The sequence below is a fragment of the Notamacropus eugenii genome, chromosome 5 (assembly GCF_028372415.1).
Source record: "Notamacropus eugenii isolate mMacEug1 chromosome 5, mMacEug1.pri_v2, whole genome shotgun sequence".
Taxonomy (NCBI): Eukaryota; Metazoa; Chordata; class Mammalia; order Diprotodontia; family Macropodidae; genus Notamacropus; species Notamacropus eugenii.
This window is the reverse complement of record NC_092876.1, coordinates 237,397,943-237,423,779: the sequence shown is the minus strand read 5'-3', so window position 1 is coordinate 237,423,779 and position 25,837 is coordinate 237,397,943. Positions and strand designations below refer to the sequence as shown.

The 25,837-nt window shown below is 34.6% G+C and overlaps 1 protein-coding gene across 4 annotated transcripts in view; it reads left to right on the top strand.

The window, feature by feature from the left end:
- ATF2 (activating transcription factor 2) overlaps positions 1-25,837 on the top strand; it is a 124,845-nt gene that overhangs the window by 94,503 nt on the left and 4,505 nt on the right. For all 4 annotated transcript variants that reach the window (XM_072612384.1, XM_072612382.1, XM_072612381.1 and 1 more), the window contains 3 exons: positions 10,589-10,738; positions 12,999-13,205; positions 22,492-22,597. In XM_072612384.1, coding sequence (XP_072468485.1) covers positions 10,589-10,738; positions 12,999-13,205; positions 22,492-22,597 — 463 coding nt within the window. The remainder of the gene's footprint in view (positions 1-10,588; positions 10,739-12,998; positions 13,206-22,491; positions 22,598-25,837) is intronic.

The following is a 25,837-nucleotide window of genomic DNA, read 5'->3' as shown; positions in this document are numbered from 1 at the left end:
GACTATATCTGAATGTTTTATGTTTTGTTATTTCCCATAAAAAATATTAAAAGGAGTCAAATTGAAGTTGTTAGGGAATATCAGAGTAAGAATAGTAAGTTGAAGTATTTTGGGTATGACCGTATGGTTTTAGATAAAAACTGTTAGCTCAGGGTATGACAAAGAATCTAAGATTGGATACCCAGTGTTAAGGGGACAGGCTCACTATGTCTACACTTTTCATTTTGATGATCTCAGAATTTATCCAAATTAGGATGTTGCATTTTTATTTTCTAAATGAATAATTTTAGGACACTATTATTATTTCTTTTTTGAAATGTGTGCATATAGCTCATTTTTAAAAAACTAATATGAGTTTATATTGAATAATTTGTAATATTAAAATTCATTTGTACACAATTTTGAAGAGCATGTTTATACATAAATATATGTAATAATTTTTTGTTTTTATTTTCTGGTGAAATAAAGCATCTAGTCGAGAAATAAAGAAGCTTCAAACTAAGGCATTTTATTAATGACTTTGATCTAAGGTACTGCCTTTTGACTAAATCCAGATTTTAAAATTGAGGATTTACAAGGCCACATGTGGCCTCAAGGCTGCAGCTTCTCCACCACTGGTCTTGAGTGTCAAGGTACATGAATGAATTTAACTCAGTAGACAGTAGGAAGCCACTCAATATTTTTTTAGCCAATGTGTAGAAAGATCAGATTTTGCAGAAGGAAGATTAGTCTTAACAAATGAAGGCTGTTTTACTTTGGGAAGAGAGAGGCAGAAAGAGCTGTTAGGAAGGTACTGCAGTAACACAGGTAATGAGGTCCTTATAGTCGGATGGTAGAATTGGAAATAGAGAAGAGAGGACTGGTATTTTAGACAATTAAACTATCAGAGGTGGGATTAACAGGATTTAGTGATTAGACATGAGATGAAGAAGGGGGCAAAATCAGTGATAGCATGGAAGTTTGATTCAGTGGAGACTGAATAGATGGTGTTGTCACGGGCAGAAACAATGAAGTCAGAAGGAGGGAGCAATTAGTCAGCAAGCGTTTATTAAGCACCTACTCTATGCTTAAGCCCTGGGAGTACAAAGAAAGGCAAAAGACAATTCTGGCTGTCAAAAGGCTCAGTCACATGGGAGAGACGTTGACACAACTACGTGAACACACATGCAAGTAAATACACATGATAAATTAGAGATAATCAATAGAGAGAAAACAACATTAAGGAAGGATCAAGAAAGACTTCTTGTAGATGGTAGATTTAGCAGGAACTTCAGGGAAGGCAGGAGGTAGAGATGAAGAAGGAAGAAAGTTTCAGGTACAGGGCACAGCCAGTGAAAATGTCCAATATTAAAAGAGGCAACGTATTATTTATATTATTTGAGGAACAGCAAAGAAGCTAATGTCACAGGATACTTTTAGGTGGTTAGATATAAGAAAATCAGAAACTAAGGAGATGGCCAAATTGCCAGGGGTTTTGTATGCCATAGTGAGGATTTTACATTTGATCCTGAAGCATATTTAGAAGGAAAGACAATAAAACCAATTTTTTTGTGTACTGAATTTGAGGTGCCAGTGGTACGTTGAGGTAGAAATGTGCCACAAATATTGTGTCACAACAGCAGCAACAATAACAACATTTATGTGTACTTAAAATTTTCAAAAACTTTACAAAATGTTATTTCATTTTCTCACAACAACCCTGGAAGGTAGGTGTTACTGCTGTCTTCATTTGATAGATGAGCCATCTTATTCAGGTAGAACTTAAGTGGCTTGCCCAGAGTCATACAGCTAGATGGTCTATTTTATTCACTCCAGAAGTTACACACACATATACACATTTGACATCAGCTCATTTTCTCATTCTTCACTTTTTCCCCCTCATTCTACAAGTAATTATTGACACCTACAATGTACCTAGAACCCTGCTAAACATTAGGAAAAACACATTGTGTGATGGAGAATCTTTTACATAATTACAAACAATGTTCTGCCAAGAAAACTATTTAGACCTCAGGGAAAACTATGTAGAAAAAAAAATCTAGTTGAGAGTAGATGTAGGTATAATTTCTAAAGGATTTGAATATAAATTTGGTTTTGTCAATAACTTTCAGTGTAAAATTTTTTTTAAAGAGGCTGTGATGGGGAAAAGAGTTCTTAAGAACCCTGAAAAGGTACATCATTCAAATATTGCTGTCATCACTTTTTAGGTAAGCAAATGGGTTCTGAGACATTCTGACCTGCCTGAGATCCCATAGCTTGGTGAAGCTAGGAATTAAAACTTGGTTCCCTGGTTGCAAGTACAGTTTGTTTTCCACTTCCTGTACCATACATGCCTTTTTAGTAATATAAATGCCATGTCATTTTCTTGGGGAGGAAGGAAGAAACACCATTTACTTTTTTTTATTGTAATCTTAAAAGTTTTCTTTTTTACTGTTAACCTAGATGAATTTTTCACTGTTGTGTGGAAACCATTGATTCATTTACTCTGTAGCTCAGGCTGTTGTTGCCCAGAGGAAACCTAGTTCCCTTCCTTCTCCAAGCCAGAGCTTAGGAAGTTAGTTTCTATTTCTACCTTCTTTCCATCATTGGAGGTGTACAGCCAATAAATTCTGAAGAGAACTGTTAGGGTTAGACCAGAAGGTTCAGAGATAGTGTTCATGATAAAATGACCTGAAGGAAGTTGCAAGAGTGATGTAGCAGAAATGACAAAAAAAATCAATAGTTGGGAAGAGGATTTTTCCTGCAGTTGGAACAAAAGCTTGAGATACAAAGTTGACCAGAGACATATTAGGTCCACTAAAATTTAGCTTTTCATATTCTTACTTGCATATTATTTCCTTATAAAAAGAACCATAGGGTAGTGGTTAGAGTGCAATGAAGAGGAGCCCGATGCAGATCTGCCTAGATTTGGTGTGACATGGATTGGTCATTTAATCCTGATATGGATAACACAACTCTCCATTTCCTTTTCCATAACATGGGGGTGATAATTGTACCACCTCCCTCACAAGGTTGTATTGGGGAAAGCATTTTGCAGATTTAAAAGTGCTACATAAATATGAATAGTTGCCACTTTCCCATGTGTAAAAGGGATACTACCCAAGTTTAGCAGAAGGAATAGATGGAGCCCTTCTTTATTTAATAAAAATGTCCCTAGAATAAAAATTCTTTTAAGTAATTTTAAAACAATGCATGTGCATCTGTAAAGGTAATATTGTAAAATACTAGTCTTTCAAGTTGATTACCAGAAAACCATTTATAGTTTTTTTTTCCCTGAAATTATATTGAATATTTTCCTATTATTGTTTAGGGTATTCACTCTTTGAGATAAGTCCATAGTAACTCTCTACAAGTTATTATTTTCTATTTAGTTTGGGATTATAGTGGTCCTAGGTACAGAAAATATGGATTATCATCAAGGTTAGTGTGATGGAAATGTGAACTTGATATCAGTTCAGATCCTGGCTTCATTATTTGCTGCCTGTATGGTCACAGGTATTTAACCTCAGCCTCAGTTTATTTATCTGTAAAATAGTAGACAGTACTTTTACTGCTGTATCGTAGATTTACAAGTACAAAATGAGATAAATATGAAAAATCCTTAAAAACTATACAGATATAAAATATTAGTAATAACCTCTTACACTGTTCTAAATTTCCATGTTTTCATTTAGACTAGAACATTTAAAATACAATCTCTGAGAAAATGTTAATCATCTTAAGAGTTTAATTTAAGAAGACTTGTTAAATTGTTTAACTTGTACCCTCCAGTATCATTCTATAAAGACTTGTGTGACAAACTGAGAAATATCTCTGAACACAGTGGGTAGCCAGTAGGTTTTCTGCAGGGGGTTTCTACTGAGAGCTGACAGAGGGCAGCTTGGCAAATGTTCAGAAACCTACATTAACTCGGTTGAGCCCGGCATGGAACCTTGTGTTCAGCAGAATTCTTCTGACCTGCCTCTCTGCATGCCGAGGTAATCAGCAAACACCTAATGAGCCCACTCCAAAGAAACAGACCCTCTCCCAACCTACTTCATTTTCCTATGTTCTCTGGGGGTGGAGAGACAAGACTTCATGAGGACTGATGATGCTGCAAAGACCACAATAATGATAATTAACTTGCTGAATTTAGAAGATTATGCTGTTAATTAGTTGCAAAATAAAGATAAGTAATAGAGCAGCAGATGGTAAGATAACACCCAGGAGAAGGAGGGTTATTACTCTGATGAGCTTTTTGTGGCATATATGAAATATGAATCTGACTTTTTCATAAATTGTTTCTGGAGAATATTATCTTGTTTCTGTGAGCTATGATGGAGTAGTCTATTCCCACCAAGTTTTGACAGATGTGATAAGGATTTGTTTTCAAGGGTACAAATAAGCACAATAGAACTTAAAATAACAGACTAACAAAATTACCTGTTTGAATAAATATGGCAGAATTATCATCCAGCTTGAGCAAACCTGACTTATTGAGCTTTCTTTCATTGAGTAATACTATATTTATCCTTGAAAACTGTTCTTCAGACTCCAATGCTGGACAATATAGTGTTATACAGAGTGACAATTCTCAATTTTCTTAACACTGGATACTTTATTATACAATTTTGCTTAATGCCATTTTACATGTTGCAAAAAATAATACAATATTATCCTTACTAAATTATATTTTAATAACCTTCACTTCCCATCTCCTTACTGTCACTTTATAATGATTCTTTTCTAGAGAATTATTCTCGTCAGTAATGATTGGTATTTACTCTACAACTCTTTTTATTATTAATCATAGACTTTTGAAATGCTAGAATTATCCTAAAACCCTATCTTGGCAAGAAGTCTTTATTTAAACACTCTGTAAGTTATAGAGAAAAGAGGACTGCACCAGAAGCCAAGAGGCCTGTGTTTTTGCCTTGGACGGGTGTGTTTGACCTTGGGCAAGCACTTTCAGACCTCTTGGCTTCACTTTCTTTGTCTGCAAAATGTATGAGTTGGATTAGATGATGTCCTTTCCAGTTTTAACTTTCTGTGATTCTGTAAAATGTACCTTGTTTGTATGTCATTTCTTTTGAAAATATTTTTGCTTAATCATTTGGATCTACTATGATATTTCTCTTATAAAAATGAATGGATTGTCTATCACTATTAAATATAATAATTAATATGTTGTGGTAAGCTTTTCAGTTGCTCTTCAGTATGCAGTATTTGTTATTTCATGCTGTATCCTTTAAGTTTGTATGCTTATATTTCTAAAGAAACTATGTTTTTAGTATTATGTCCATAGTCAAATTTTTAGAATAATTGTGCTGTTGATGGGAGTGATCTTCATTTAAACTGTTGTATAAGCTTGTGATCATAAGCTTAAAAAATAAATGGACAGATTCAAAGCAGTGTTAATTAACCCTTGCAATTCTCTTCTTACATTTTATACCCAGTGGCACACTTTTCAAGGCAGATCCATTGTAATCAATGTAACAGCATGGAGCAAACATTAGAGCTTCCTCACTGGATACATACTGTATACCCTAGGGCAGTCAAGAGAGGATAATGAATGAATACTGATGCTGCTTTTAAGTGCTCTATCAGGTAGTAACTTGCCCTACTAAAGATTATTCAAGAGAGTGATGTTTATGTACTTCAGACTCCCCTATGGGCTATAACTGTATTTCATTAATGTTAAGAGTAAAGCTGTTTTAACTATAAAACTTTTACATGCTCCTTGGTTCTATGGTATATTCTTAGGAAGCTCAAAATATTTGAGCCATACTAATCTATAGTGCTTCATTTAACTGTCATTGGATAATATAGTATAAATAAGGCATCAGCTTAGCAGGTGAGTATGTAATAATGTTGTTTTAAAAATATGCAACTCTGCTTTTTCCCTGTATATATTCCCAAAGCTTACCTAGTCTCATCTTCACTACTTTCAACTTATCACAGTTTGATTTTTTTTTTGGTTCCTGTCTAAGTACATCTTCCTCCATCCTTGGCAACTCCATCCACCTAGGTATTACCTTAAGCCACTTAATTCTTCACCACCTTGAAATAATTCTTTCCTCACCAGTGTCCCAGTTTCTTATGCCTCAGAACTACAGCTGCTCAGAACTATGGAATGTTAGAACTAATAAAGAATTTAGGAAATTGCTTTTGTGCCCTCCCCTGACCTGATATTACTTATCTTCATTCACAGTCTTGATTTTCCGTTATTCTGTTCAGCTATAGTATACTCTACCTTTGAGTCCCTTGCCCCCTTTTCCTTTGACCAATTATGCCCTAGCACTAGACTAACCCATATACCTTCACTATTCCTACTAATGTTCAGTTGAACCATGATTAGGTCTACTACAGATGGTTAACTTATCTCAACTGGACTATACTGCACTACAGTCTTTTATTCCTTTGTTTTAAATTAATTTATTTGTTTTCAGTTTTCTACAATCTCTTCCATATATCTTAGATTTTCTTCCCCTCCCTCCCCAAGATGGCGTGCAATCATATATGGATGGGTTCTATACATACATTCCAATTAAATACATTTTCACCGTAGTCATGTTGCATAGAAGAATTAAAATGAATGGGAGAAACCATGAAAAAAAACAAAACATAACACAAGAGAAAAATAGTCTGTTTAATTCTGTGATCCAGTTCCATAGTTTTTCTCTGGATGTGGAAGGCATTTTACCTCTAGTCCATTCGGAATTTTTTAGGTCCTTGCATTTCTGTGAAAGGCTAAGTCTACCAGAAAAATTCCTCGCACACTGTGGTCGTTGCTGTGCACAACGTTTTCCTGGTTCTGCTCCTTTCACTCAGCATCAGATCATATAAGTCTTTCTGGGCCTATGTAAAGTATTCCTGTTTATCATTTCTTATAGCACATTAGTATTCCCTTACATTCATGTTCCACAGTTTATTCAGCCATTCCCCAATTGAAGGGCATGCCCTTGATTTCCAGTTCTTTTCCACCACAAAGAGTGCTGCTATAAATATTTTTGTACATATGGAACCCTTTCCCATTTTTATGATCTCTTGGAGATACAGTCCTAGAAGCGATATTGCTGGGTCAAAGGATATGCACATTTTTGTGCCCTTTGCTCTTCGGAATGGCTGGATCAGCTCACAGCTCTATCAACAACGAATATGTTCCAACTCTCCCATACCTTCTCGATTTATCATCATCCTGTTTTGTCATGTTAGCCAATCCGATGGGTGTGATGTGGTACCTCAGAGTTGTTTTGATTTCTTCCTCTGAAAACTGCCTGTTCATATCCTTTGACCATTTATCCATTGGGGAATGACTTGTATTCTTGTGAGCCCAATACTTGAAGTCAAGAAAGACATGAGTTTCAGTCCTTGTTTAGATGTATAACAGCTAGGTAATCATGGCAAAATCATATAATCTCTTTTTGCCTCAGTTCCCGCATCTGTAAAATGATAATAATAGCACCGACCTTATTAGGCTTTCTACAAATGAGATTATATAGCTTTTTATTATTATTAGCATTCTATCTCTTGCCTAAAATGACCACTTATCAAAACCCCAGTCTTCTTTAAAGGATCTCAATTCAGGTGCCAGATCCTAGACTTTCTAGATTCCCTTAGTTATTAGTGTTTTCTATCACTTAAAATTATCATTTATTTACTTAGCTGTGTAAATGTTATACCTCCCTCTCATTACAGTATAAGCTCCTTGAAGGCAGAGAAAATTTTAATTATGTCTTTGTGTCTACCCCTAACACAATTCTTATATATAGTAAGCTCTGGTAAGTCCTTGATGAATCAATGAATTTCTGTGCTTTATGCCAACTGTGTTTTTGAGTAAGGAAGATATTTTTCTTACCTTCTCATAATAATTAGTTTCCTGCAACTATACCCTGAAACCTAGCTTGATCAATTTAACATGTATACCTTAGTTTAAATCTACTATGGAAATAGGTGTTCCATCAGTAGAGGTTCTGGTAATTTTTTCACTTTTCTTCTCATTCTAAGTCTCATCATTTCCTGATTTATGTTCAGAGTTTAGGGAATATGAGCCAATTACATTGAAGAAAAATTATTTTAAAAATCATAAATTTTAAAATATTTTAAGTTGCATAGCTTGATTATGTTCAAATTATACAGAATAATGTTTTTCCTCATCAACTGAGTTGACCTGGGTTCATAGATTTACATTTGAAAGGGACCTTAAGCATTATTCTAGGCCAACTCCCTCATTTTACAGATGAGGAAACCGAGCTTGAGACAAACTTAGTTATTTATTCATGCAGGTGGCAGCAGCACATAGCAGTCAGAATTCAAAGTCAGTGCTTGCTTCTCGTAAGTGTGATTTTCAAGAAAATAGAATAAATGCCACTGAATTAGTTGCTGCTAACCAGTGCATTACAACTTTTAGAAACGCTATCTTGGGAATAACATTAAACAATTTAAGGCTTCAGCTTTCATGTGTAATATTTTAAGGATATATGAGGTCGTCATTTGTTTGGGTACTCATTCCCCTATGCTTTAGCAGATTTTATGAGGTGGTGTGACCAAAAACATTCGTCACATGATTTCCAACCCCATGGTATTAGGAGTATCTCCGAACTTAGATATACTGCTCCCTGGGCCACAGACAGACCATCCATCCCCCAGCCTGTAAGCAGAGCTTTTCTAGGTGGTTGTAGAATCTTCTGGTACTTGTACTTTGCTGGCATAGTTTTTTGAGAACCTAAAATTAGTCAACAAACATTTATTAAATACCTGCCGTGTGCCTGGTACACTGTGCTAAGTGCTGGGCATGCAGAGAAAAGCAAAAGACAGCCTCTGCTTCCACAGAGCTCACAGTCTGATGAAGGACAGTTGAAAACAAAAATTTACAGGAAGTTGTATACAGGGTAAATTGGAAATAATCAACACAGGGAAGGCACTAGAACGAAAGAGAATCAGGACAGGCTTCTTGCAGAAAGTAGAACTTCAGCAGAGATTTGAAAGAAGCCAAATGAGGTAGCCTTCTTGCCACGTTGAACCATTACAGTTATTTGTTAGTGGAACAACTATAACATTGTCCAGTTACTCTCATGGTATATGAGAACTAGTGAGTCTCTGACTTGATTGTTGCCCAATTCTTATTTCACTTTTACAAAAAGCAATCATAAAAGCTTCACCAGAATTCATACTTATTATAGTGAACTGGCAGTGGGGGTAAGGGAGAGGTTATCCACTCGAGCTTTGGGAAACGTTGAATTAATTGAGGAACCAATGCCATTTGTTTGGCAAATAAGAAGTTCCAGTTACTGAAAGTACCATGCAGAGGATGCCAAGAAATATAAGACATGGACCCTGTCCTCAGTCTGCTTGGGGCACATGTGAAATGGATAACTAACACATAAAGGGATAAATTAATTGCCAGGTGAATATTCATATGTCTAACTTACCTTGCTTTTATTGAAATAAATGCAAATGTTACCTATATTTGCTTCATTCTAATGTGAGATCCAGAGGCATTCCTGAATGTGATGACATCTTAGTTTGTAAGTGGAAACAAAGTATCATAATAAACTTGAGATATTCATCTTAAGTCAACTCAGAGTTAGCTTGAATTTATAGGAAGACTTCATTATTCATTCCTAAGGGTCATTAAAAACGACTAAATGATGAACAACAGAGTCCAAAAAGTCACGTCCTAGCAGCAGGTGGGAAGACTCCAGGCCTAGATAAGGGTTTTCCTTGCAGATGCTAGAGGACAAATGTTCTTGTCCTAGGACAGTGAATTAATGAGACAACAAACAAGAATTTGCTATTTACTATATACAATGAGAATTCCAGGTCATGTGTGTATATACATACATATACTTGTATTTAAAATATTGTAGTTCAACTGTAGAGGGTATTCTTTTCAAATCAAAGTTTAGATTATATTTTAATAAATGGTAATTTCTTTTTTCTCTAGAAAGTAGGGCACTCAGTGTTAGTTTGATTTCTATATATGTTAGTAAAGAAACTAGTATTGTAGTATGTTTTTGGTTTTTACAGAACTGCCTTGAGATAACCAAGTCAAAATAAATTTTGAACATGGCTTCATTATAAAAGTTTTATTTGACTCAGTTTGAAGACTGTGGGTATCTTTAAAAGATTTTTGCTTCTATACATGGTATTTAAGGCTTATGTTAAATATTAGTTTAATTCTAAATTAGTTTTGATAAGATTTGAATGCCTGCAGATTTAATTCCTTTCTTTATGGCATTGCCATCTAATATAGCAAATCAAAACTCAGTTTTAAATTGCACAATTCTAGGGGCATCTTGATGGCGCAGTAGATAGGGTACCGACTTGGGAGTCAGGAGGACCTGAGTCCAAATCCAGTCTCAGTCACTTGACACTTACTAGCTTGTATGACCCTGGGCAAGTCACTTAACCCCAGTTGCCTTGGCTCCCCCCCCCCCCCCCCCAAAGGATAATTCTTAGTATTGTCCAAGAAATTTTATTGGTGTTGCATTAACCAAAGAAGCAATTACATATTAGACTTACCTGTGATGTATCTGTCTATTTTGAGTTTTTGTTTTTCCTTTTGAGGAATTGGGCATAATAATGTAGCATATGTTTTAATTTTCAGAGATTAAAAGCTGCTTTGACTCAGCAACATCCTCAGGTAACAAATGGAGATGCAGTCAAGGGACATGCAAGTGGATTGGGTAGGACTCAGTCAGAGGAATCTCGAGCACAGTCATTGCAACAACCTGCTACATCAACTACAGAAACTCCGGTATACTTAACCAGACAATCACTGTTACTGTTTGTCCTGTATCATGTTATGATGCTGCTGTCACCTTTTTTCTTTTCTTGTAAACAGATTTTTAAGGGCTAGCTTGTTATAATACATGACCCCACCAAATGTGTCTTTTGGCTTCAACATGTAGTAAAAGTTCTAGGGAAAGACAAAGCAAAAGTATTGGTGGTAAATTGTTAGCAAATGCTAGTCACACACACGCTTACGCACACACAAACTGATAGGGAAATATATCTCATTTTTTAAAAGTATTAGCAAAATTCCTTTGTTTCTTGAATAGTACACTGGCCTGTTTCCCTGTTTATGTCTTTTTCTCTGTGTCTGTGAGTCTGTCTTTGTCATTAAAAATTTTTTTTTAGTTAATTGAAAATATCAGTTTAATATGAAGCAGCATATGTATATACCATATGTGTATATGCTTAGAGATATGTGAAGCAATAATAATTTTTGTTAACTAATGAATTTGGACCTGGGTGAAACATATAAATGAAAAGGATTCAGCATTCACCTAAATTAGTAAGAGAAGATATACCAGGTATTATTACCGGGGAATTCAAGAGGAAGTTATAGATCTTTAGCCCTGATACCAGTAATAGAGAGCCAGATGTAATTATGGCCTGAAATTGTAGGGATGAATCTCTTTTAGGTCGTCATCTGTTTCAAAATTTTAATTTGACTACATGCATTTTAGTTTGGGGTATCTGCTACTTTGATTTAGATACTCAGCTATCAATTGATTCTTTCAGCCCTTTCTGGGACCTGTTTTTTAGGAAGCAGTGTTTCCTACCATTTGAACTTATTCTCCTAATGGTCATTGTCTTCTCTCTGTTTGTGTGCAAGGACTGATGGTGTATCTTAGATTGTAGGTGTGCAATTAGGTCATGACACTGGTAAGGGGTTTCTCTAGACCAGAGATTCTTAACCTGAGGCCTATGAATTTATTTGTTTTGCAAAATATTTTGAGAACTATAATATAATTGGTTTTCTTTGTAATACAGTGTATTTTATTTTATGTATTTAAAAAATACTCTGAAAAGGGGTAGGTTTTACCAGACTACCAAAGGGCCCATGTCACAACAAAAAAAAGGTTCTGGGAAGAAGAGCAGTGAGGATTGGATGATTTGACCTCTAGGAAGAGTGATTCCACCTCCTTAATATATCTCACCGTCTATACTGACAGCCTCAATATGTATATATTATACGTAGCTGCTAAGTACCAAGTACTGTTCTAGGCACTTGAGATAGAAGTAAAAAGAAAGAAACAATTCTCACTCTCCGATAGCTTTTATTCGTTTGGGAGGTAGGGTCGGGGGAGAGGAAGGGAGAAAGTCTTAGTGCAATTGGAAGCCATTAAACCTTAAAACTGCACTAAGATTTTTGGGACATGCTTATATGCGCACATACAAAATACATGGAAAGATAAGAAATAAGTAAATACAAGGTAGTTTGCAATGGAGGATGCTAGCAATGGGTGAGATTAATATCATGTTGGTGCTTGAGCTGAGTCATGAAGAAAAGAAGGGATTGTATGACACTTAAGTAAGCTGAGAGTTTATTCCAGATATAGGGAATGATCAGTGCAGAGTCATGAAGACCAGTTAAAACATTTGTGTTTAACTTGATTGAAGAGTATGGAGAAGGGCTATGTCCACTGAGTCTTGAAAGGTAGATTGAGGCCAAGTTGTGGAGAGCTTTAAAGCTAAATAGAGGAGTTTATCTTAGAGGCAGTAGGAAGCTGTTGGAGTTTGAGCATGGGAATAGCATGATCAAATCCTTTTCCTGGTTAAAAATGGAATCTTAAATAATATACATCTTATGACCAAATATCATATATACTGAATTTGAATAAAATTTATCCTTCAGTTAGTGGTTCCTAATCATAAACTGATATATCTTATATAGTATGCCAAAGAATAAATACTATAATAAAACCTGTTAAAGTATGTGTAGAGAAATTGGAATTATGTGAAGAAAATTACTTTTTGCCATATTGTACATATTTTAATTAAAGATGACATTTGCACCATTCCCCTGAAAGCCTTTTATGACATTCTTATTAATAACATGTAAGTCATAAATCAGATTGCATTCTTATAAATAAAATCATGTAGCTAAAGCCAGCTTTTAGCCCTGGCCCCTGGTATCAGAATTGTATGATGGCAGTCTGCTTGATGATGTAATGAATTTCTTTTAACACTTTCATGAAGTACAGATAAATGTATCTTCTTTCTTACAGGCTTCTCCAGCTCACCCAACACCACAGACACAAAACACTGGTGGGCGTAGAAGAAGAGCAGCTAATGAAGACCCTGATGAAAAACGGAGGAAGTTTCTAGAGCGAAATAGAGCAGCAGCTTCAAGGTGCCGGCAAAAAAGAAAAGTCTGGGTTCAGTCTTTGGAGAAGAAAGCGGAAGACTTGAGTTCACTGAATGGCCAATTGCAGGTATGGTTTATGCATACATTTTGTGACTGTAGACAAAGTATTTCAGATTTCGTAGTTAGCTATCCAAACTTCATAGGAGATAAACTTTGGTTATATTTTGGACCTATAATACTATAACTTTTTAAAAACTTACATTAGAGATGAAGCGATTCATATCTTTTTAAATAGCATCCAAACTATTTTTGTAAAAAGGCAACACTGATAGATAAAATAAAACAATGTTTATCTATTTAGGAAAAATTGGTCCCCATCCTGGCCAGAAACTTCTTTTTAAGGTTGTGATATAAATTTTTAAATTAAACTAAAGAACATTATTGCTCCTAGACATTTTTGTCTTTTTTTTTCTTTTGGTTTGTATCACAACTGTGAAATTGCTTCAGTAGAGGTTTCTTGTTTTTAAGTTCCTTTGTTCTTTTAACTGTAGTTTGTTTTTTGTTTTCTTTAAAGTGAATATAGTGCTCGTGAAAGGTGCCAGATTGACAGCACTGGAAACTGAAGGCCTCTATTTATCCACAGACCAGGTACAATACGGCCAGTGGCAGTGCAAGCTTCCGACACTGCCCTGCCATGTGCCTCAGCTCCATTTCTGAGAGACCCATTGCGGTGCAAGCTTGTCTAGTTCCCATCCTTGTCTGGTTTTTTATTTCTCTATACAGACTGCCAATAAGGGTGCCATTCAGTACCATTTCTTTTTAGTAATCTTTTTAGTGCTGTGGATAATTCTCCACTAGGAACCTATGTAAACTTCTCCATTATATCAAATCAGACATAGTAGTGAGGGGCTTTAATTACTGATAATGTAGCTTAAATTTAGAATCATTTAATATCAATAAAACATTTTTAAAGTTTGCTCAGCTTCACTCCCAATTTAAAACAAATCCTTTATATGCTTATAATTGAACTGAGAATTTTTTCATCTTATTCCTGCCTTTCAAGATTTTTAGTGATATGCTTATTTTTGAGTATTTGAATAAAAATTTCATAGGTGGTATATAGTTATATGATAGTTTGAAAAAGAAAGGAAATCTTATGACCAGGACTTAATTTTACATGAGGTAAAATTCTTTTAAAATATTGTTAAAATAGGTAGTTTGAATATTGTTACTGTTGCTTTGGATCTACAAAGTATTTTGCTAGTGTTTTTTAATCATTTACAATATTTTTTAAATGTATTGCTATCGTACTGATCATAAGAACTTCTAGTAGTTGCTTAAATACAAGGTTATATTAATGTATTTTGTTACACGGAGTAAATTAATAAAAATTAAGTGGGGAAATGAAACCTAATCCAAATAACACTTAAAAAATTTTTAAATTATAAGGCTTTATGGGGGGAAAAGCTTCATTGAAAGAAACAAGATGTTTGTAGGTGGTAGACTATGCGCTATTAAGACACTGTAAAATAATTTAAGTATTTAGTGATTACTTCCGAGATTAGTGATATAATTTTTAAGTTAAAATGATATAATTTTTCTTTTTGCCCCTCTCTAATATAAAATCATCCACCTGAATTTTTGTTTAGTGTTTAATTCACTTGGTCTTGAGGCTGTGCCAGTTTCCTGCCTCAAGCGCATATTTATGGCAGCATTAACAACTTTTAATGAGATATTGATGTATCCTTAATTACACAGCAGCACTAGTGGCCACTGCTATAATAGCAATAAAGCTTTATTGTTTTTAGAAAAAAAGGATTCAACATTCAAAATAAATATATTCTTTGAATTTCATTAAGCAAGGTTCAGATTTTTAAAAAAAAAATAATTGTGTCTGATTTGGATAGTTAATCTTGATAAGGGGCCAATAAGAAATTGGGGAGAGGACAATTTCAACCTCTTTTCTGGCATAATTTGATGACTGATCTCTACAGTTGAATAAATGTTAAACATGTAATATAAACAAAAGAAAAAAAATGCTGAGGGTAGGGGCTCAGACCTGTGATCTTCTCACTAAAGGAAAGTGCCTCTAACAAGTCGATCGATTTTTATTGTAAACTTTTCTGTGTGAAAAGCATTGCGTGGGCCACTGCTAGAATAATGGACATGCCCAAGGTCATTGCAGCCAGTCAGTCTGAGGTATGAGACTTAAAGTCAGGTCTTCCTTACTTGTAGACTAGCTCTCTTCCCATTGTGCCATACTGCCTCTCACAAAAAAGTTAGCAACACAAGAATTATTTATTGAAAAATAAGGAAGTAGTAGACTTTGGCTTCCAGAGCATAAAGAGTTAACATGCTTGTGGTAGATTCAGGGGGAAAGAAATTTCTTTCAGTCTGCCAACAGCAAAACCGTTAACTGTGAAGAACAGAATGACTTGTAAAGAAAATTGAATGTCAAAGAAATAATTAAGCTGTACTTTATGTGAAAACATTAATCAATCCTACATTTCCTTAATAATTCTTCACTTGACATGCTGGCATAGCTGATCAGCATTGTGGGCAGTAATGACCCATGATTACTTATATGTTATATTCATTAGATTAGTAAATCTAATAAGTTTTGAGGTTTGACTTTTCATATTTTAAGAGACTTGCATTTTAAGGTTTAATAGTTTGTATTTTCTTTAATACCTAACTCTCTAAATGATCTGTAGTTTAGCATGTTTCAACCCTCTTACATAGAGTATATAACAGATAACTTTTATCTTTTTAACAAGTTTTTTTATTGTCAAAGTGTTATTAGTGATGTAGAACCAAGCCTTGAGTACTCTTAGCTATAAATTGTTAGTTTTTTAAAGGCAACATGCCCATTGTTTATTACCTTTTACCTGAATTGATATTAAAAAATTTCCCCATGTAGGAAATTATTTTTCTTATTGAAATTTTACTGTTGCCTTTTGTTTTTACATCAGTTATATCTCCTTGATCCTCCTTCCTTTTACTTCAACAGTGAACCCTTACCCATAGCAAAAACATTTACAAAAAACCAAAAGACAGAGTGTCCACATCATAACACATTCCATATCCATAGCTACCTGTGTCTCCTGAAAGGAAGGAAGGTATGTTTGATCATCAGTCCTCCAGGGCTGAATTTATGGGGCTGTTGTTATTTTAATTCATTTTCATGTTTTAAAATAATTGCCCACTGTTAATTTAGGCAACTGACTTGCTCTTCCTGGGCCTCTGTTTCATCTATTAAAGGACAGGGTTGAATTAAAGAGTCTTCAAAATCCTTTCCAGCTTTAAATCTACGATCCTCTCACTTGGTTTGTTGTCTGCATTAAGTTTTCATTATGTCCCACTTACAGGCAAAAGAATAATATCTTCCTTTTATTAAAATTAGTTCCCTTATATTGCAGTCATGATTAAAATACTGTAAAAGTTCAGCATGTTAAGCTTTTTAAAATTGAGTGCCTGCCTAAAGTTGTATGAGATCTAGGCCTACTTAAGCCCTGCACATTGATTTTAAAAAAGAAAAGAAAAAAAAAAGAAAGAAAAAAACAGAATAGAATTTAGTAAATGGGTTAAGACAGAACTAACTTGGGTGAGATTTCTCTCCCAGCCCCCCAATTTTGCCTTTTAGTATGAATGATTAGCACCTTTCTTTTACACTAGTATGTGAAACAGATAAAATGTTATGTTTCTTAATCTTCCGTGGTATGTATGTAAAATCAGATACTGTCGGACTGTCAGACTAGATACTTCTAAATTTCAGTGGGAAGGAATTAGAACAATTGGCAGTGACATTAAAACATTTGCACTGGCTCTTGAATAGGATTTCTGCGTACTTACTACTGACTTGGAGTTTTATTCAGTTTGATTTTCTTTGGTTCACCTCACCAGTCTTTTGCTTTTCTTTGAGAGGAGACTTTCTACATACTTATGAATTATATATTGTGTTTCTGTTTAAAGTAATTATTTTAAATCTTGGATTACTACTGGTTCAGTGTAGAAGCATAGACTCTTAAAACTAGAAGGTCCTTAGGGCAGGGAACATGGCATAGTGAAAAGAATATTGCTCTTTGTGTCAAAAGAACCAGGTTCAAGTTCTGACCCTCCAGTTAATAGTGGTTTGCCTCAGGCAGTTCATTTAGTGTCTGTGAGTTTCTTTTTCCTCATGTGTACCAAAGGGATAAGTGTGCTTGTTCTATTTACTTTACAGAATTGTTGGCAGAAAAGTTCTTTGTAAGCATTAAAGCATCATATAAGCATATGCTGCTATTATCATCTAGTAACTTCCTCCACTCATTTTACAGATAAGGAAACTGAGGCCCAGAAAGGTGAAGGTCACGCACAGCTAGTTAATGGTGTGACTGACAACTAAGACTCATAATCAGAAGTACCCAAACTGTACCATATTACTGTATATTCTTTTGATGCGTTAAAAATCGTATAACTTTATCAAGGATCTCGTTATTTTTTCCTAATGTTTTAGATATATAATTTAGGTATTCTTTATGAACAAGTATAAGATTTTATTTCCATTGTGACTTTGATTTAATTGTGCCCACTGATTAGTTTGTAAAAATGAAATTGTTACATAATAATTGGATATTGTAATAAGTAAAAAGAAGCAGTACAAAGGAAGTACATTGCTCAAAGGGGGAGAAAACTGTATCTGTGCTTAGTTCTCAAGTTTTTAAAGTAGTGATAGACTGGAAAGTCATAGGTGACTGGTTAATGAAATACTTGGCCATTAGACCATGGCCATACAGAGTAAATTGATTAGTTATCCTTGGTGTAATTTCATCAGATTGAGGCTTCTTTAAATGAACAGTATTAAGAATGTCTTTACATGATCCAGCAATATATATTCAACTTTTAATTATCCACAGCAATGTAAGGGAGCAATGGTATAGAATCCAGAAATAATTTATACTTGACTTTGGACTTTTTTACCATCTCCCCTAGTTTTAACTTCCTAATTAGTTTTGTTCAGGTCAGGAATGATTTTTGGTCAGTTTTATGTAGTATTTACTTTTTTAAATGTTTTCACATCCATTGATTGAGAGATTAAGAACCAGAGATGGACTGGGAATAAGGGAAAGGGCTTATGAGTTATGGAGCTATTTGCAAATGATGGTTGAGGTTTTTCTACAATCCATGATTTCCATTTCCATAACTTTCTGGAACCCTCTGTATTTCTCTTGTCATATTCCTCTATGATCTGAATTAACATTGATTATTTTCATTTTCTTTGTCATTGATGTTCACTTGAGGAAAAGTAGAAATGATTTTATACCAAATCTACCCCCCCCACAGGCCAACAGCACCAGCAAAGATGTTACAGTCACTAATCAACTAGCATTAAGTGCTTGCTACATACTAGTCACTGTAGCTGCTACTTGTCTTCTTGTAGATTGTTTTGTCATTAGTACATTGAAGCTAATATGCAATAAATTGTAATTTATGTTTGAGTAATAGCTGGTTAACTGAGTTATTTACTATCCTTCCCTTAGCACTTGCCAGGAACTGCTCTTCTCTACTCCCTTTTGCTAAAGAGTGCTGGATTTGGAGTTGGACATTGACATTTACTCCCAGGGTGTGCCCCTGGACAAGCTCTTTAAACACCCTTGACCTCAGATTCTTCATCAGATGAGTTGAACCAGATGACCTCTAAATCTGTGATCCTCTGTCATGTCTCCACCAATTCCCGCTCTGCCTCTTAACTGCATGACCATGAAAGTCATTCAAACTCCTTGAACCCTAATTATTACCCCATTAATAGAATAGGATTAATAATATTTATACTGACCGCCTCCTAATGTTTCTACAAAAATAAGACGAGCTATTATTTACCCCTTAATAATTCTGACACTTTTGTTTGCAATAAATGCTACTATTCTTGGCTTTATAATTCCTGCATTACTGCTGGCTTCCTGATGTCCCCAAGCCTCTCTTGTTTTTATCTTTGATCTCTGCCTGAATCTTGTCCTATGTCCAAGCCCCACTTGCTGCTCAGAACATGATTAACAACATATAAGAAAATATTTAATGCAGTTTTCAAAAGTAACAGTTTATGTAATACAAGCCTTCTTTTAAAAAGAAGTTACTTTATAACTTTATAAAAAGAAGTCTTTATAAAGTAAGTCATTGTATAATATTTTAGAAATAGTGTAGAGGGTTGAACTTAAATTTGTCCTAAACGTATGACATACCCAGAAATTAATTTTTGAATGAATCTCAATATTAGCCTTTATATTTGCCATTCACATCTCGGGAATAGGTGTAAGAAAAAAATGCAGTGGATTTAGAGTTCTTTTAATTTGAGTTTTCTACAAATGTGAGTATGTTGTGTGTGTATATACACAAATTTTTATGTGTATATTCTGATTTTTGTGGTAATTATTAAGGGAGGTTGGATGCTGCAGAGGTTTGGTTTTTTCCCTATGAATTTTTGCATTGTTCATACCACTAACTAGGTTTTGACTTGCATTACAATGAACAGAAGTTAGACCTTTTTGTAGGAAGTATTGGCAAGAAGAGTGCAGGTTTAAGCTTTGGAGGTTTAAAACCTGTTAATCACTGGAAAGTTCACATCTGGTTGTTTATTCATAGACCAGGTAGTTTGGATTAAATGCACAGTGATGATACAGTGGTCTAGTTTAAAGCACAGAAAAATTAGTTTCTTTTCAATGTTTTAAATTCTTATTTTAATGGATTTAAATGCCCATCTTTAGTTTGGGCAGTGTAAGACAATTTAGGATTTTAGATTAGAGAGTATAGTAGAAATGTTTGTTTAAAAAATCCCACTTAGAATTATTACTTAATCAACTACTGTCTCCTGTCTCACACATTCAATTTGTGGCAAATGTTCATATCATTGTATTTGGAGGAGAAAACAATGTAATTTGTAATAATTGTTTTTAGTTGTAATCGTAAAATAATATTGTGATTTTTCAAGTCATTCACTTAAACTCAGGCATGTGTTGGTTGGTGGTATATGTTTAACAACCATTTCCCTGAGAGAAGAAATGTATGCATGACAAACTTTTAAGTTTAACCTATGTTATTAATATTCTCTCCATTTACTTTCTTGTCTAAACAATCAGCAGAGCAATAAATGGAGCCCTGGTTTGTAGCATTTGTCAATTTCCAAGTGTAAATGATCACCCTGAATTTAACAGTTGCCTCAATTTGAGCTAGCTCCAGCACTCCCCTGCTTAAACTTTTCCTTGTGTTATTTTCCTCACCAAAAAAGCCATTGGTATAGCAAAGTTGATGAGGGCTCCGATGCAGGTAATGAAATGGGACCCTCTACCTAGTTTCCCATTATTTGCACTCTTTCAGGTACCTTTTCCTTGGCTCCCTTATTCTCTGGACATATGGTCATTATGGGCTTGTATAAAATGGGAACATTTTCAATTGCTATTTCGGGGACATAAGCATTAATGGGAGAGTCTTGGTAAAGCTCTTTAAGAAACAAATCACATACATATCAGGTATTGAATTAACTCTTGATTTATTTATATATAGATCCTCACATGTTGGGGCAGCTTGATCCTTCCAGTCAGGTTTCAGGATCAAACTGGCAGAAAGTGAGGATCAGGTACAAAGAGGTGTGAGAGAGAGAGAGAGAGAGAGAGAGAAAGAGAGAGAGAGAGAGAGAGTGTGTGTGTGTGTGTGTGTGTGTGCGTGTGTGCGTGTGTGTGCGTGCGTGTGCGTGCGTGCGTGCACGTGCAAGAGAGTCATTTTTGGAAATAGTTTGGACTTTTTATGCCACTACTGACCTTCATTAGTACAGATACTAATAAAGAATTGACATTAGTTATACAGTAACACCTTGTTTTTTTGTTGTATTTTCAGAGAATGATGTGCTTCACGTAAATGAATTTGACAAATAACTAATTTGCCACATTAAGCACCAAAACTTAGAAATTTTTCTTCAAAATATTAAGTACATCTGTTTCATCTCAGAGAATTTTGAACTTAATCTAATGTTTTTGATAACTTAAAGTTATCATTATGAATATAACTTTTTGGACTGTGTTGTAGCAACAATGCCTTTGGAATTTATTTAGGTTTATAGAACTGTCTGCTCCCATACCGTATGGCTTGAGATGGCTTGGCTTTTCCCATTCTCGTGTGTCAACCTTTTATAGTTCTAATGCCTCTTCTTTCTATTGCCTCTTGTTACTTCTCTTGTCTGTGAGCCTTGTGCTGCCTTTGTTTATTACATTAAGTGTCCCTTCTAGTCTAGGGATAGTCATTTGCCATTCAGGAAGTATTTCTTGGTTTACTGGTTCCAGGTTCATAGTTTTGAATGGTTCAGGGTGTGAGACGACTAATATCCAAGTAAATGAGACATTACTATAATTGAAGTTATTTTTGTCTTTATGTCCATGTCATTGATAATTACGTATTATTGGTAAGTAGCAGCTACTCATTTATATAATATTTAGTATTTGAATGGTGGTATTAAGAAAAGAGTTGGAGTGTTAACTCTTGGATCAGTAGTACTCCTAGGAATATTGCTGTTCATGACCTATAGGAGATATTCTGCCACATTGAAGAACTTCAGTGAGTGGGACAGAAATCAGCATTGGTTTATCAGTTTTAAATTTCTGTCATGTGGAACCATTTACATGCTTCAGATGTTCATGTGTTCATACATAGTATATTTCTAGTTTCTAGATTGCTTATCTGAGATTTCAGAATTTAGCCTGCTAGTTTTAATCTTGAAGATGGTTGCATATTTCCCTTTGTCATCGAAAGAATGTTGTTTTTTAAATGGATAAATACATGGTTGAAATGTCCAAATATAGATTCAAGAAAACTAATAGAATGGTTAAAATAGAAGGTAAAGTTCATTAAAAGTGTATGGGCACTATAAACTCTTGAGGCATTTTAGTCAAGGCCTCTAGAAGCATAAAGGAAAAGAAATGCTTCTCTTAAAATTGGGACTTGGTACAGTATTTCTAATATCATCTTTTTAATGCCCATTTATTGTCTTCTGTAAAAGTTAGTTTTTCAGACTTACTTTACTTTCTCATTGTGTCTTTATCACTTCAAGTCTTACAATGAAGGTGAATAAATTTTAGTGTAGTTTATTTGAAGGAAAGCCTCCAGAAGCCACAAACTATTGTGAGAGTGACCTGTAGAAAGGAAATTTGCCATCTACAAATTTAGAAGCATAGTGCATGAATATGGCCCTATCATAATATATAAATTATAATAATAATGCATGTCTAAATACAAAAACTAATTGTGCTAATTAAGTATTTAAGTAACATTCCTAGATGAGTTGTTGAAGTTGTCCACCTTTCAGATATTAATACCTGCTTGCTTTAAATAGTAAAATATATGTTTAGTTTGATTTTGGTAAGGCATACAAGTTGTTTCTTCCTCTCCAGAGTGAAGTCACCCTGCTGAGAAATGAAGTAGCGCAGCTGAAGCAGCTTCTTCTGGCTCATAAAGATTGCCCCGTGACCGCCATGCAGAAGAAATCTGGCTATCATGGTGAGTAATGTCCCGTTACCCATAGCCTGAAGCTGCGTCAGTGACATACTGCCAGTGAGAACTGAGCTAGCGTGACAAACATGGAAATGGCCCTTCTAGGATTGAAGATGAAATGCCAGGATTTCTACAAGGTTGTTGGAGAACAGGATCCTGCCTGTTGTAGGAATTTAAACCTAGTTTTCTAAATGCCCCAAACTATAGATTTTCTTCAGTTTTCTATGGGCATCATCTTGTAAGGTTGTAGTTTCCTATAGATAAATGCAGCTGCCTAATAATTTTCACAATATTGGAAGTACTAAAAATGTATATGTCTTTTCAGAGCAATATGTTTTCTTAGATTGGCAAAGTGAAAGATCATCCCTTCTTTCCCAGTTCTGTAATGACTAAGTGAGTAGTGGGGAGCAGCTGTCCTTTACTTACCGTGTGTCCAAGATCAGGGAATCTTCTAAAAAGAGTCATTCTCAGCTCCTCTACTCCATCCTCTGTGAAATGTTTAATGTAGTTGGCATTTTGAACTTTGAAGCTATTCCTTACATTTATATAAACAGCTAAAAAGCAACAGACAGTTTATCCTGTTGATAGAAAAAGCATTTACAAAGAAATAAATGCTTCAGTTTTTGTGTTTGGCATTTTAAAGGTTAATTTTGCTTTTCCTTTTGAAACTTCCTTTTTTGGGGGGATAAGATGCACAATGTTACAACCAGCTGCCATTGTTGAATAAATGGCCAATTTTGTCCATCGTACACAAATTTGTAACAAATAACAGAGCTGGGGATGCATTAGGCAACATTCATAATATATAACCCACAGCTTTCGTTTTTATGATTTAGGGATATTTCAGGATATTTGTAAATGTGAAGATTGTTTCTGCCATATGTATCCACTTCATTTTAATTTGCCAATGTCAGTAATTCAGAAGAAAAGAAACGTTTTCTATTGCGTGCAAACAGTTCCTCAGGTGCTTGCGATAAAACTTAATAGCCACCATCTTTACTTGTAGTCATTGTAAGCAGTTTCATCAGAATGGGCAATATTTTTTAATTTAAAAGATTCAAGAGATTTAGCAACTCTCTGTTGCCATATATATTTAGAACACTGATTTTTGTCAGTTTTGAGCACATAAATCTCAGTCCTTTGATATCTAGTCATTTTGACAGAATAGCGAATCACATTGTGAAGTAAATTGGAACCATATAGAAATATGTTTGGGATTTATATTAACAATGATTGCTGCAGGGATGAGGCCATTATAGCTCCCATCTGACAGAAGAAAATAATTTCATATAGAAACTGCTAGGGATAACATTATGCATACATGATTTTCCTAACAAGTGAGGCTTTTTTGAGTTTTGATAATTTGAAGGGAAGTGTATACTCACTTTGGGTTTGCGTGAATATCCTACAAAGTCAGAAAATTAACTAATAACTTTAAAATTGCCAACCCTCCATTTTTTATTGTTCAGTTTTTTTAATCTCATGTCTGCTTCTTTGTGAACCTATTTGAGATTTTCTTGAAAGACACATTGGAGAGGTTTGCCATTTCCTTCTCAAACCCATTTGATTGCTGAGAAATCAAGGCAGATAGGGTTAAGGAACTTGCCCATTGTTAACACAGCTGGTAAATTTCTGAGTCTGGTTTTGAATTTGGGTCTTCCTGACTCCAGGCCCAGCACTCTTATCCACTACACCCCCTGTTATCAGCAGCAAACTTTCGTGTTTCTTCTATCTCTCTGTATAGTAAGTACATTTTCAACCAGTCACTTTCTTCTCATCATCTGCCCAGTATATTCCCAGGAAAAGCATCCAAGACTCAATAAAGTAACTGTTTGGAAAGCTAGAGGAACTAGAATTGAATGCGTAAAACAGTAGAACATCTGATAGGGAATTAAGAGAAGAATAAGATTGCTATTTATTGCTATTGTTTCCTTTCTTCCTCGGAGCTGACTGACATCAAATATCTTTAGGTTTTGGAATGTAACTGGATTAAGTAAAAATTCTAAAATATTGTCATAGTACATAAAAGGCCAGTTTCCTTAAGAATGAAAAGTGGTAAAGAAAGGAACAAATTACACAAATGAAGGGCTTGTTCACATTTTGGAGAAAATGAAGGAAATTATGAGATACTTAACAAAAATTTTTAATGTGGTAAACTATATTGCAATGATGAATATTACAACATGAAAATAAGTAGGTTGTATACTATTGTTTGTATTTATAGCAACTAGATTGACTTCTTAGAATGTAATTTGTGAATAAAAAACATTTACAATCAGGGGTGCTAGCTAGGATTTGTTTACTAGTACTTGGTAGAATTTGGTGAAAGTCAGTGTATAAAAGTGTATAGTAAGACAAAATAAAGAATGATTGAAAAGAATCGTGGTGTTATGGAAAACAGGAGGAGAGTGATCTCATGTGACTTATCAGTCATACTCTCCAGATTTGGGCAGTGCTAAAACATTTGTTAAAAAAAAAAATTGCACTTAGTGATTATAATTATTTTATTATTTTAAAATATGTACAGTTATAGGCATGACAGTCCATAGGGTATTGGAATGATTAAAGAGTAGAAGATGTTTGTTCGAAATCCTTTTACATGCGAAGTTCCATATCCTGTCACTTAACTCTTAGACTTTGTATATGTGCTTGTTGGTTTTCTCCTCTCACGTTCTAGAACTGACAGTACTAGCATATACAATTAAATGTAAATTTAATCTACAAATTTTGTTATTAGGGATTTTCTGAATCATTATCCTCTACCTAAAGACCGTGGGTGGAGCTTTTAGATTTTGTAGATGCAGTTAAATAAATATACTTTCTCTATTTGTTCATTTTGAAATATTCATTCCAAAATGTTTTTTTCCTCTGCTCTTTACCCCAGAACAACCTTACTGTTTCTAAAAGCCACTATAATCCCCTGTCTTGCTGTAGAATATTGAGGCAGAGAAAATGAAGCAACATTGTAGTTCACTCCTGTTTGATTAGACTGTTATTGCTTTCCTTTGCACAGTTACTCTCTTGTGTCAAATAATCTCTATATCTGAGGTTTTGAGGTCTCTTCCCACTCTAAATCTGTGATAATCAATAATCTTTTTTTGAATTATATTTTGTACCTGTAAGATATATGACACCATAAGAAAATTGGATCAACTTTAAATTTTTTTTTTGGAAGTTGCCCAAGATCACATGGCTACTGTTCTGAGGCCAGATTTCAACTCAAGTCCTCCTGACTCCATAGCTAGT